The sequence below is a fragment of the Marmota flaviventris genome, chromosome 6 (genome assembly GCF_047511675.1).
Source record: "Marmota flaviventris isolate mMarFla1 chromosome 6, mMarFla1.hap1, whole genome shotgun sequence".
NCBI lineage: Eukaryota > Metazoa > Chordata > Mammalia > Rodentia > Sciuridae > Marmota > Marmota flaviventris.
In genome coordinates this window covers 137,618,651-137,632,519 of record NC_092503.1, presented here as the reverse complement: position 1 = coordinate 137,632,519, position 13,869 = coordinate 137,618,651, and the positions used below count along the sequence as shown (strand labels likewise).

Genomic DNA, 13,869 nt, shown 5'->3' with positions numbered 1-13,869 from the left:
CGCGCAGGACCTTATGCCCGCCCCTGCTAGCCCCGCCCCCGTCCGCCACGCCCCCGAGGCGCCCGGCTGTGCCGGGCCACACCCCTCTACACCAGCCTGGCCTAGCTTGCCGTCACGTCCTATGCCAGCCTGCCACGCCCCGCACACAGCCTTTGCCTAAACCCATCAGAAGCTGGTGAGACTGGATCTTTTCTTAGGGGCTCTCTCTGGCCCACAGGCACGATGTCCCAGTCTATGTCACCTCCTCCTACCTGTTTGCTATAGTGATGACCAAGGCCCCTGGGGAAGTGAGCTCACTGGCCATCCTGCCTTCACCTGGTGGGCACCCAGGCCGAGCTTCCGACAGATTAATTATTAATTAATTAATCCTTGATGCATAGCTGGTGCTAAAGGTGGGATGGAGTACGTTCTCATTTAGGGATGGTGGAATCTAATGTTTTTTTTGTTTTGTTTTGTTTTTTCTGTAAGCCATTTATATCCATTAATATAGTTTACAATTTTAAAAAAAAGAAGTTAGTGTTGCTCAAGATGTTGAGAAATTAACATTCTGTGCACTGCTGGTGGGAATGCAAAATGGCTCAGCTGCTGTGGTCAAGAAGATCTCGGTTCCTTAAAAAAGGTTAAATAGAGAATCACCCTATGATCCAGCAATTCTGTTTTTGAGTATACATCCAAAACAAGGAGGGCTTCAGATATTTGTGCACCAGTGTTCATAATAGCATTATTCACAAGAGCCAAAAAGTAGAAGCAACCCAAGTGCTCATCAACTGACTAATGGATAAAATGTGGTGCATCTATGCCATGGAATATTACTCAGCTTTAACAAGGAAATATTTTTTTTTTGTTTGTTTTTTAAACTGGTTCTTTTTATACATGACAGCAGAATCCATTTTGATATAATTATACAAGCATGGAATGTATTTTATTTTTGGTTAAGAGTCCCATTCTTATGGATGAACATGGTGGTGGGATTCACTGTGTTGTTTGCATGGTACATGAAAAATTGTCAGATTCATTCCACTGTATTTGCTTATGCCCCCTCCTTCCCTCTATTCCCCATTGTTGAATCCACTTAACTTCTATCCCCCCTCCCACCTCTGCCTCTTATTGTGGGTTAGCTTCCACCTAACAGAGAAAACATTCGACCTTTAGTTTCTGCTTTGGTTTCTGGGGACTGGCTTACTTCACTTAGCATGATAATCTCCAGATCCTTCATTTGCTGGTAAATGTCATAAAGCCATTCTTCTTTATGGTTAAGTAATATTCCAGTGTATATGTACCACATTTTCTTTATTCATTTGTTGAAGGGCACCTAGTTTGGTTCCATAGCTTAGCTATTGTGAAACTAGTGATGTGGATGCATCACTGTAGTACATTGATTTTAACTCCTGAGGATAAAAGGAGGAGTGGGATAACTGGGTTAAATGGTGGCTCCATTCCAAGTTTTTTGAGGAATTGCTATACTGCTTTCTAGAGTGGTTGCACCAATTTGCAATCCCACAATGTATAAGTGTAACTTTTTCTCTACATCTTTGCCAACATTGTTACTTGTATTCTTGATAATTGCCATTCTGACTGGAGTGTGATGGAATCTCAGTGTGATTTTAATTTGCATTTCTCTAATTGCTAGGGATGTTGGACATTTTTTCATATATTTGTTGACCGCTCACATCTCTTCTGTGAAGTGCCTGTTCAGGTCCTTTCCCCATTTATTAATTGAGTTTTTTTTGTGTTAAGTTTTTTTGTGTTCTTTATAAATCCTGGAAATTAGTGCTCTGAGGTGCAGGTGGCAAAGATTTTCTCCCATTCTATAGGCTCCCTCTTCATGCACTTGTTTCCTTTGCTGTGAAGAAGCTTTTTAGTTTGATGCCATCCCATTTATTGATTTTATTTCTTGCACTTTAGGGATCTTATTAAGGAAGTCAGTTCCTGAGCCTGTATGTTGGAGTGTATGTGTAGGGTTTCTGATCTAATCCCTAAGTCTTAAAAGGAAATATTGACACATGCTAAATATGGGTGAACCATGAGGACCTTGTACATGAGGTTCCTAGAGTTGTCCAATTCGGACTAGAATGGGAATTTCCAAGAGCTGCCAGGGTGAGGGGAATGTGGAGTTAGTGTCTAATACACAGTTTCAGTGCTGCAAAATAAAGAGTTCTGTAGCTGGATGGTGGTGGTGAGTACACAGCAATGTGAATGCATTTAATGCTCCTGAACTGTGCACTTAAAATAGTTAAGATGGTAAAAGTTCTGTGTATTTTGTCATTATTTTTTAAGGCATATAGCTTTATAAAGGTTCCAAACATCTACAACTGAAAGTTCAGAAGAGAAAAAAAACAGCTATACTTTTAAGCCTGGCTACCACTGTAGTCTCCCTTAACTGGGAACACTTGGCAAAATTTGTGGCTACTGATTTAGCCTTGGCAAGAACAATCTGAGATAATAGCTTCCTTACATATTGTGTTATTTTTCCTCCAAGAGATCCTTCTTGTGTAACTGCATACACAGTAATTTTAAGTTACAGGAGAGGTCAGTTAACCCGCATGGTTCCTCACTGTCCCGTTGCAGTTTCTGTAGTAGTAAGAACAGGTTTGACTTAAATAAAGAATATGCAAACATGCTTTCATTCTACTTTGAACATACATCTGTCAATTCCTGCATAGAAGGAAAGAGAAATGTATGTTTGAGTTGACTTTAATATCACTTGACATTCAGGAATCTTTGGTGGGGTCATTTCCTATTTTTTTTTTCCTGAAACATTAATTGGGATTTCTTGTCAGAGATGATGAGGATTAAAAATGTCTATAGAATTTCAACAATAGTGACTCGACTGCTAAGCCAGAAAGGTAGTGTGAAGTTCTTAGTTTACTAATGTCAGAATTTTTAAAGTACATTCTTGAGAACTGGTCTTTTATTTGTACTATTAAATAACTGCCATTTTGGTGCCAGGCCCCTTATGAGGCACCACTTTATTTTAATCTTCAACCAGCCTATGTATTATTGCCCCACCCCCATTTATAGATGGAATTACTATGTCTTGCTATCGTAGTGTTAGTCCTTCAATTTCTTTGTAATCTAATGCTTCTAAAAAATCTTTAACCTTTCAACTACTTTTATTTACACTAGTATTATTGTGGGAGGCCAAGCTTATGGGTGACTGAGTTACACTCCCCAGCTGGGTACTGAGGCGCTCAGTCACAGAAATGGGTGTGTCTTGCTACAGCCCCATGGGTGAAGCTATGCTCACCTGTTCCTTTGTAATATAACCCCTTGCCCTGTTTAGGATAGAATCTTCCATGGAAGTGCCTTGTGTGTGTCCCCTCCTCTTACTGTGCCCTTGGGTGTGGCCTACCCAGGTGTCAGTCAACCTGCTGACAGTGGACATCATGAAGATAGACTCAGCCCCCTGAAACCTGACCCCTTGCCTCATTTGAATAGCTTCTCCTCAATAAAAGGGGTCAGCGCGTGTGCTCTCGCTCTCTCTCTTTCTGCGGACCCTTAAGGTCAGAGGAGCCGTCACAGCAACCCCAAAGAAAAAGGTATTTGTGTCTCTTGTGTGGTTATTTCGTGCAGCCCAGTTAGCCCAGTTTAACTAGAGTGACCCCTGAGCCTTCTAGTCGTGAGAACAGAAACCAGGCATATTATAATTAGAAAAAATAAATAACACCTTAACATGTGTACCAAAATATTGTTTAAAACATTTTATGAGCAAGAACTCCTCTTCTTATTCCTGAAGCCCTAACTTCACATGATAGACTAAAGGCAAAGATTACCACCAGGGCAACTAATGGAAAAAATCTGTGCTCAGGAACCAAGTATGCACAGCCTTCTTCCTCATTTTTTTTGGGGGGGGTCTGGGTCATTCTGCTTATTTAGTTTCTACCCAAGAATAACAGTGAGGCTTGGGCTTTGTATAGAAACTCTTCAGAGGCAAATTTGACTTTCTTCAGGGTGGTGTTTAGAGAGTGGAAAGGGAGGTGGAGGAAAGGCTTCTGAGTCCCAGAGAAAGGACAGCAGTGCTGTAGGCCTGTCACCCAGAGGATGGCCATGCCTGCTTCCTGGGAGCTCCTCTTTCTACCATCAGCTCGCTCTCTCTGCCAGCAGCAGTAGGGTAAAGGGGGACGACACACAGGAAATGCCAACCTGAGGAGCAGAGGTACAGTAGGCAATCCCAAATAGTTTCATTTATACAAACACACATCATTTCAATGGCCTGTATTTCATGAATAAAGTTTTATTTTAAAAAGTCCATTAAAATACCTTCCATTTTTGTCTCTTAACATTGACCATCTAACTTCTTTTCAATTTAAGAGAACTAGAACACCATTGGAATGGAGGTCCAAGGAACCTATTTAGAAACCATACATGCTCCTTCAGCAAAGCCTGGACCCTTCCCCACTCCAATTTTATTTGGGGTCAGCATGACTTAATGCTGGTGGCAGCTAAGTAGTGAGACCTGACATGTGTGGACATACTGAGGCTTACAGCAATACTCTTCTCAAGCAGGGCAATTTTTCCCTTCCAGGGAACACTTGGAAATTCCTAGAGACATTGTCACTGGGGGCAAGATGAGGGAAGGCACAGGATAGCCTCCCCACCCCCAACCAACCAACCAAACAAACAAACAAAAAACCCCTACGTGGCTCAATGCCAATAGAGCCAAGTGGAGAATCCCTGTTCTGCATCCTCATTTCAGGGGTGTGTGTCTGCAGAGGCTGGAGGGGATTCAGAATCAGAACCAACAATACTGTTATCGACCCAAGACATCAGAATCTCTCCAGACAGAGTGACCATCACTGCACCCTTCTCTCCCTCTATGTTGGGAGAGCTGAGCACAATGGCATATCTCTGTTTAGCAAAGTGCCAACAACAATGCCCAATGACCTGGGTGGCTTCAAGTTCTGTTCTAGAAGTTCTTTCATTTGCTCCTGGGTTTCATAAGGGCTTTGAAAGGCTGAGTGCTAGATGCATAATGACCAGGCTCTCAAGTTTTTTTTTTAGCTTCACAGCACAAAGAAAAAAATAAACACATCTCTTTAGTATGCTGGGGTAAACTGAAGTAAGAGCTCAACAGTGATCAGTCCTGAGGCTCTGATCATACCCAGGGGTGAAGAGATCAATATTTCCCACATACCTTTCCCTGTCTGGGGTACACAGGATGGGAAACTGCATAAAGTACTGGAGTGTTAGGAAAGCACATATAAAATAAGAATTTCTGTGGTAGTCACAATTCATAACATTTTCTTGAAACAACTGCCAGGAAAAATCCAATGATTTCCCCCCACCCCTGTATTTTTTTTCCTCATCTTCAGCACTCTTTCCCTTCAGTGAATTTATATTTTAGAACAATGAAGGGGGATTGCACATAATTTCTTAAGAGTCTGTGGTGACAGTATTTGATACTGAAGTTAATAGGTCCTATAATTTTGGGACAAACTATTGGTTGTCACACAAAAAAATCTATTTGCACAGAAATTAGAAATTTAATGCACTTTGGTTATAAGAGGAACCTACGTGCAGAAGAAAGCCCAAAATAAGAAAGCTGAATTTGTTTTTTCCACCAAAACCCCAGGAAATTAAATGACTAGCATAATTTAAGGTTATGACATGGGCTGAAAGAAAATGATATTCTTCAAACATCTCTTCTTTCCCTTTTACACCCAACTAGGCTTTCTCTTTCTCTTTTTTTGTTTTTAATTGGTCTATGGGTATTACGAAGCCTCCTGTCTGCATACTTTCCTGAGAGTGGGATGCTGGCTGAAGATTCTCTTGCTGTTCTTCAGCTCTGAAATGCAGGCAATGACATATCCATGAGGATAGAATCTTGAATGCTTTGGGGCAGCACATCCACCAGTGGCTTATTCACTAAGTGAGGAGTTTGCTTCATGTTGCCCAAGCCCCTCCAGGTTTAGTTCTGGCTGACATGGATCAAGGCGTTCAGGAGGTCTATTCTGGAACACTGGTGGAGCGCCTGGGCCAGCTTTCCCACGGTGGCCCCCTTATTGCCTTCCCTCATCAGCCACTTCTGGAGCATCTGGTAAACTTTTTCTTTCAGTCCATCGCGCTCATAATCATGGTCGATTTCATCAATCTGAGACTCAGTGAAGCCCAGCTTACGGGCACAGTTTTTCCAGTGCTTTCCCAGGTTTTCCCTGACAGGGTTCAAATGTTTGGCAGTCAGACTAGAGGTATTATCTACCAAATAGAAAAGAAAGAAGGTGTCAGGCTGTAACCCATTTGAACAATCTAGCTTCCTAGATTGCTGAAAAGCCCCAGCAAAATGAAGAATACCAGCAAGCAGAAAAAGATGGCTTCTTAATCTAGTTACTGACTCACTGGATGAACTCAATATGCACAATGGCCTTGGGTCTGTGTGTGACCCTTCCTCTTGGCAAATACACCTGGACCACAGCCCATAGTGTTGTGAACAAAACCCTTCCCTGGCTATTAGTTTGGGGATTCCAATCAACCATACTCAGTGGCCTATTTATGTCAGATCTTCCTGGATGTGACAGGAAAAAACACATTTTTGTTCCTTTTGAAGATTTTCCACTTACATCTGGCCATAGTTACACTACCCCCACTCCTAACCCTGCTTATGCAATTCACTTTCCTCTTAGTTAACCAGAGACACTAAGACCATTGTTCAGTTACTATGCCCTCCCTATTTCTCAAGGGATGAGGTAGGAGGTATCAATATTCTTCAAGGTTCATTTTTAGACCCTTTCCTAACCTTTATTTTCTCCTCTTCCCCAAACTGCTGTCCCCTTTTTTCCTATAGCCATGCCACCTCTCCTTCTACTGATTCTATCCCTTCAGCTCTTCAGAAAAATAATTAATAAAGGAAACAAAATTATAAAACCACCATCACAAACAAACCATATTACTCGATCCTTACCCTATCTCAGTATGCTGAATACAAAGAAAAAGACATCTGACTTTTCCTACTCATCTCCCATTCTTTCCTCAGCCCATGACAATGTAGTTTCTGTTGCTATTACTGGATATTAGCAGTCCAAGAACCTCCCAAAATATCTGCCAAATTTTGTCAGAATCTTTAGGAGAGGAGCCCTGAATTTCATCAGATTCTTAAAGACACCTTCGGTTCCTCAAAAGTTAAGAACATCTATAGGTAGAAGTTCTGCCCCCCTACTTGATTTGTAAATAAAATTTTATTGGAATCCAGTCATGATTATCCATGTACATATCTTCTGAGGTTGCTTTCATACTACCATGAATTAGTAGTATTTGGGTAGTTCCAAGAGAGACCTCAGGTCCAACATAGACTAATGTATTTACTATCTAGTCATTTATAGAAAAACTTCGACAACCCCAAGATTAATCAGAAAGCTGGATTCTTAATCACATCATTTGACCTCTTTTTTTTAAATCAATTTTTTATTTGACCTCTTGACCCCTTTTCCCAGCCTGTGTCTTAAGATTAATGTTATAGGCCTGCAGAATTAAACCCTCTGAGAGACAGCCCTCTTATTTTCATTACAGAGGTGCTGGTGAGGGTACAGTCTTCCACTTTTTACAGAATCCCCTTTGATGGGGACCTAATAGAGCAATTTCTCTCAGGTCTAAACAGTAATACTGATGATGATCAAAGTTTAATGCTTTATAGATCTTCCTATGTACCAGGCAGTATCCAAGCTCTTTACACATATTGACTCCCTTAATTTTCATAATAGAGTTATGAATTAGATACTGTGATTATCCCTGCATGAAAAACAAAGAACTTATATGGAGATACATATGATTTCTTTATAACTTATCAGGAGGAGATATTGAATAACTTTCAGGAAGAATCATCAGAGAAATTTTAAGATTCCATTATATCCCTCTCAACAAGTAAGAAAAATCAAGGTTGCTAGACATTGTTTCTTGGGTTTTTTGTTTTGTGGTGCTAGGTATCAAAACCCAGGGCTTTGCATATGCTAGGCAAGTCCTCTATCACTGAGCTACATCCCCAGCCCAGCACTAAGTCTTTAAAGAGCATCTTACCGAAGATATCTCGGAACTTGGAAAGTGGCTCTTCTTTCACATTTGCACATATGTTTTCTGGTAGTTGTGAATTCACTGCACCAACCTCCATATAATTATAGGCTCCAATCTGTATGCCAGTACTATTGTATATGCAACATTTTGGGGACTCATCTGAAGAGACAGAAACATACAAGTAAATCCATTAAGCAAGAGAAAAAAAATATGGCATGGTAAAGGAACTGGGGTTTACTCCAAATGTGTAATTATCTTATACCATTCCTAACATCTTTTGTCTTTAAAATGTGGCTACACCACCTCACACCCATTAGGAACTCTAAAACCATCACACAAACAAACAGTGTTGGTATAAATGTGGAGAAAATGAAACTCTTGTACATTGTTGGTGGAAAGGTACAATCGTGGTGAAAACCAGTATGGAGTTCCCTCAAAAAAACATAAAATAGAATTACCATATGATGCAGTAATTCCTATAGCCTAAAAGAACTGAATGCAGAAATATTTTTACCCCCATGTTCATAGCAACATTATTCATAATAGCTAAAAGGTAAAGCAAACCAAGTGCCTATAAACAAAATGTAGTATATATACCCAATGAATCATATTCAGCCTTAAACAGAAGCAATTTTTTTGAGATGGGCATCTCTTTCTTGCCCAGGCTAGTCTCAAATTCCTGAATGCTGGGATTACAGGCAACATATCACTGCAACTGGCATAATAAGAAAATTCTGATACATGCTGTAACATGCATGAACTTTGAGGACATTTGCTAAATGAAGTAAACCAGTTACAAAAGGACAAACCTATATGACTCTACTTATAAGAGGTTCCCAGAGTAATCAAAGTCATAGACAGAAAGTAGTAGGTGGTTGCCAGGAAAGAGAGGGAGAGGGAATGGAGAGTTAGTGTTTAATGGGACGTTTCAGTTTGGAAGGATGAAGACATTCTGGAGATGGGTGGTGGCAACGGCTGTACAACAGTGTGAATGTTCTCAATGCCTCTGAACTGTACACCTAAAAATAATTAAGATGGTCAATTTTATGTTGTAGGTGTTCTACCAGTGTGGGTGCTACCAAGCCAGAAAATGGGGTGGATGAAGGATGACACAAGGATCAACCACATTTCCCAGCAGGATCCCACTACCCAAATATCTGTTAAGGGTTCTCCTCCTATATACAACAAACCCAAACCCCAATTCATGCTGAGTTGAACCTATCAAATGCTAGTACTGTAATTACAGAACATTTAGCAGATCTTTTCAGGAGAGAGGAGGAGGAAAGTAGACAGTTCTAAGAAAAAGGTATATTAAATTTAGCTCTAGGAACCTCAGTACATCTGGTCCTCAATGAGGCAGCCCAGATGGAGTGGATACCACACTTACTTGGTTAAATTTCTCTGATGAAGGCAAAGGAACTAGGCACCATCTCTAATGACAGATGTAAGAAATATGTGATATCTGTAATTTTGGGTGGTCAGTGAAACTGCTAAAACTGGAATCCTCGTAAAGAATCCTTGACTACAATCTCTAAAGGGCCTTCCAACTTTAAAGACCCTGTCTTTTGCAAGTGACGTTTATTAAGGAGATTAATAGTGATGATAACCGCAGCTATCATTTACTGGCCACTCAGTACATTATCAGCATAGCAGTAAATTGCCTTATCTCATTTAATTCTTGTAGCCTACTGTTCTAGTTTACGGTGACACTCTGTTAACTAACAGTGAACCACAGGCTGTTAAACAGACGTTAAGTCAGACAATACCTGACCCAGTGCCAGGATTTTATGCTGCACCTCTTTACTCAGATGCCTGTTTTTGAATCCGTGCTTTCTGCAGGCGTCTAGCCCACATCTGGCCACTGGAAATCCCAGAAAAGTTGCGAAATGAAGAAACTAATGCAATATTAGAAACACAAATTCACTCACATAAATTTGGTATGACACAGATCCCAGTTCATGTCTAATCATGAACTGGGATCTGTGAGAACTTGTAACGTGTAAATCTTCTAATGTCACATTTTCATTTGTAAATGAGGATAACGAATACTGGAGAGGCAAAATGATTTGCCCAGTCATGCAGAGATAATGAATGCCACCAAGGGACTAGATCTCAGGACTCCTAACTGATTCACGTGAGCTGTCCCTTTCTAACATCACTTAAGGTAGTGCATAAAACAAAAGGAAGGATCCTGGGAGATTTCATCAACATGAAGAACTATTTCCCTTCTGTATTTACAGGTACAGACCTCCTTGTATATATAGCAGGGTGAATTAGAAAACTCACATTTGGTGCAGAGTCAAGTCTATTTGATGATAGCAAAAGCAAGTAGAAGAATTGGTTAATTTTGCAATGAAAAACTCTCCTTGTTCATTTACAAACTTAGTACTTTACAGGATCATCCTTAGGGTCAGAAACAGAAAATTCCACTATTGCTTCTAGTGAAGTTTTGCTTTCCCAACAGAGAGCATCTCAGAATCATGAAGGGGTAAGAGTGCTATATATTCATGGTTGGCAGAACCAGTAACAAAGGAAGAGTGAGAATGGAAAAAGGTTTGGGGTACTAAACTAGTGAGCTTTGGTTATTCATGTACAATGAATAACACTGACACATTATAATGGTTTACGCGCTGCCTTTTAACCACAAGAATTTAAGCTCCATGTGGGAAGTGACTCAGACTTGTTTATTTTTTCACTGTTACATCTCTTCATTCCCTAGAAAACACCTGGCACAAACCGGGGAGTGCTTTGGAAATTATTATGGGATGAAATCTTAAGTGATCAGATGATATGGAGATGTTTCAGTTTCAGTCACAAAGGGAAACAAAAGGACATTTCACTCCCGTAAATTAGGTATGACACAGATCCCAGTTCATGTCTAATCCAACATTTTACGTTCCATAGATAGTATAATAAAACCCATAGGGGAAAAAAAAAAAAAAGAATGTTTTCATAGGAGGTTTCTGGAGAATTTACCCTTTTGAAAGATAATGCAATCTAGGACTCAAGTGTGCTAGACAAGTACTCTACCACTGAACTACATGTCCAGGGCAGAAAGTTCTGTGGTTTTTAAAGCTTCCACTACCGAAGCTAATTTCAGGATTCCTAGAGCACAGTATAGGTAGCATCAATAGATGAAATTCAAGTAGCAAAGGTGGGAGAAATAAGTATTGTTTGGTAATGATACTGGATATTAAATTAAACCACTTCTCTAGAGAATCTGTAACTATTATCAACTAGCTTTGACTTTACCAGAGATATGGAAATTCAAAGAAAATTTCTCATCACAAAAGGTGTAAGACAAGAAATAAAAATTTCTAAGACTTATTTCTTACCTTCAAAAAATAGCAAGCAAGAATATTCCCACCGCATGGAACACTGGAGACTACTAAGTGATTCAAGTTAGAGCAGAAGATGCCTACCAATTACAAGGACCTGTAACCAATATCTGTGGGCAGCTGGGATGAATCCTAGAACAAAACTGAAATATTCCCAGAACAAGGAGTCTGATGGAGACCATTCCACAGTGGCAAGTACAACTTCTCTCTGTCCCCATCAATAACTTAGAATCTATGGCACAGGTAATGGCTGCTTTATTTTCAAAAACATTTTAGAAAAAAAGATAAGATTATGATTCTTAAAGGTCAGTTTACCTGTTGATGGAAAGGAGTAGAGTGGAATGGTGGGTGTGCTTGCTGGTAGGTTGGTTTCAGGCACTGGAGTTTTATACAGATTAGACATGTGGCTGGAATTCAACCCATACCAAAATCCTGTACTTGCTGTCACTGGATCCAGTGGTCTTATCCCAAACCCAGGTACATTGTATAAGTCAGTGTTCCAATATGGTCCCTGAGGTTGGCTGGTTAGCCCTGTCGGTTGGTTTACTGCACTGCTATGACTGGCTGCATTGGGATAAGCAAGACCTTTTCCACTGGTGTTCTGAACATTCTCATAAGGGTTCTGATGTGCGAAGGGGTCATGAGAGACCCTTCGTTTCCTCTCTTCCTCTCTGTTGTAAGCCACATTCTGTCTGGGCTGCTGTTTTGTCTGCTTGTCCATGCGGTTGCCAAAAGCATGATAGCTTGCTTCCTCCTGGAGTTTAAGCTGCAAGATGGGCTCACTGTCTTCTTGTGGGTTCTCCAGGGAGGGAGAAAACCAGGACTCCTCCACAGGGCCAATCTGGAGTCCCTGGGAACTGTGCAGCGAACCAGGCTGTTCTATAGAGGAGAAGAAATGATCAATGTGGGTTTCATGAAACACCAAAAAGTAAAATAAAACCTGAGTACCATCATGAATCTGTCCCTCAGTAACTGAATGAAAACAAGGAAAAGTTAAAAGCATTTAGTAGATGGTCTTTTTTCTACAAGTACAGATGATCAGTAGGAGCTTCTCACTAGCAGCCAAGAGAACATGAGGGAAATTAGGAAATTAAAACAAACAACAGAAAAGTGAGTGTTACAGAGATGACTGTCTTCCTTGGAATGAAGGATGACTAAGTCTTTCTAAGAAACTTTGGCTGGAGCAGAGAAGGTGGTGGTCACCTTGGAGCAATTCAGGGTGGAAATAAGAATAGCTACAGCCTTGTCCTACATGCTTCCCATGAATTCTTTCATTTAAAAGCCCTATGGAATCAGGAACAATTATTATGACTTTTATGGATGAGGTTTATAATTAATTCATTTGTCCCAGAGCAGATGGAAGTGGCTTCCCTTTGGGCATAATGAAAAAGCATCCACCTGTGCTCCTGATCAACCTCTTCTAGGAGTCCCACATTTTGGTGAGCATACTGTTACTTAATATTTCAAAGATCCGTAACTGGGACTCCCAAATATACTATAAATGCCTTCGAGGCAGGTGTCCAAGTTTATAGCTTTTTCTGTGTCCCATGGGTTTCTAAGTAATATTTTAGAGAGAAGAAGGAACAAATGAGGAAAGAAATAAGTGAATAAATAGATTCCCACCAGAGGGTAAGTTACCTGAATTTGACCTGCTTGGAGGTTCTGCCACACAATCAAGTTGGAGAGACTGCAATCTCTGCAAAACTGCATTTTTCACTGGATATTCTTTCTATAATTAAGAGGATAAATAAGTAAACAGCAGAAGAGACTAAGTACCAGAAAAATACTATGAGAAGAAGATATTCATATAAATTCATAGAAATTTCATACAAATCTTAAAGTAGTAAATGTTTAAAAAGAAAATATTTTTTTCCAAATACCCAAAATGATCCTACAAAAGAACAAAGTTAGAGGTCTTCCATTTCCTGATTTCAAATTTTATTACAAAGCTATAATAATCAAAAAAACAGTGTGACAATGGCATAAAGCCATAGACTAATGGAAGAGAATAGAGAGTCTAGAAATAAACCCTCCCATATATGCACAACTGATTTTTGATAAGTGTTTTTAAAATGGATTAGAGACTAAACTTAAGTGCTAAAACTCTTAGGAAAAAAATTAGATAATTTCATGACATTGCTGGGCATGGTGGCAAAAGCCTGTAATCCCAGGGACTCAGAAGGCTGAGGCAGGAGGACTGCAAGTTGAAGCTAACCTTAGCAATTTAGTGAAAGTTTGTCTCAAAATAAAAATATAAAAAAGGCTGGGGATGTAACAGTGGTAGAGTGCCCTGTATTCAATCTCAAGTATGAAAAACAACAACAAGAACAGGCTGGGATGTAGCTCAGTGGTAAAGTGCTTGCCTCACATGTATGAAGCCTTGGGTTCAATTCCCAGCTCCAAAAACAAAAAACAACAACCACCACCTTCCTAGAAAGCTTCATGACATTGTTCTTGACAATCATTTCTTTTTATTTATTTATTTGTTGTAGTTGGACACAATATCTTTATTTATTTTTATGTGGTGCTA

General features: G+C 40.0%; 1 protein-coding gene across 3 annotated transcripts in view; it reads right to left on the bottom strand.

The window, feature by feature from the left end:
- Positions 1–4,214: 4,214 nt before the first annotated feature.
- Ripk1 (receptor interacting serine/threonine kinase 1) overlaps positions 4,215–13,869 on the bottom strand; it is a 42,508-nt gene continuing 32,853 nt past the window's right edge. For all 3 annotated transcript variants that reach the window (XM_071613638.1, XM_071613639.1, XM_071613640.1), the window contains 4 exons: positions 12,978–13,068; positions 11,655–12,218; positions 8,008–8,160; positions 4,215–6,195 (listed from right to left, as the gene is read on the bottom strand). In XM_071613638.1, the coding sequence (XP_071469739.1) occupies positions 5,909–6,195; positions 8,008–8,160; positions 11,655–12,218; positions 12,978–13,068 (1,095 nt within the window). In that variant the 3' untranslated portion in view covers positions 4,215–5,908. The remainder of the gene's footprint in view (positions 6,196–8,007; positions 8,161–11,654; positions 12,219–12,977; positions 13,069–13,869) is intronic.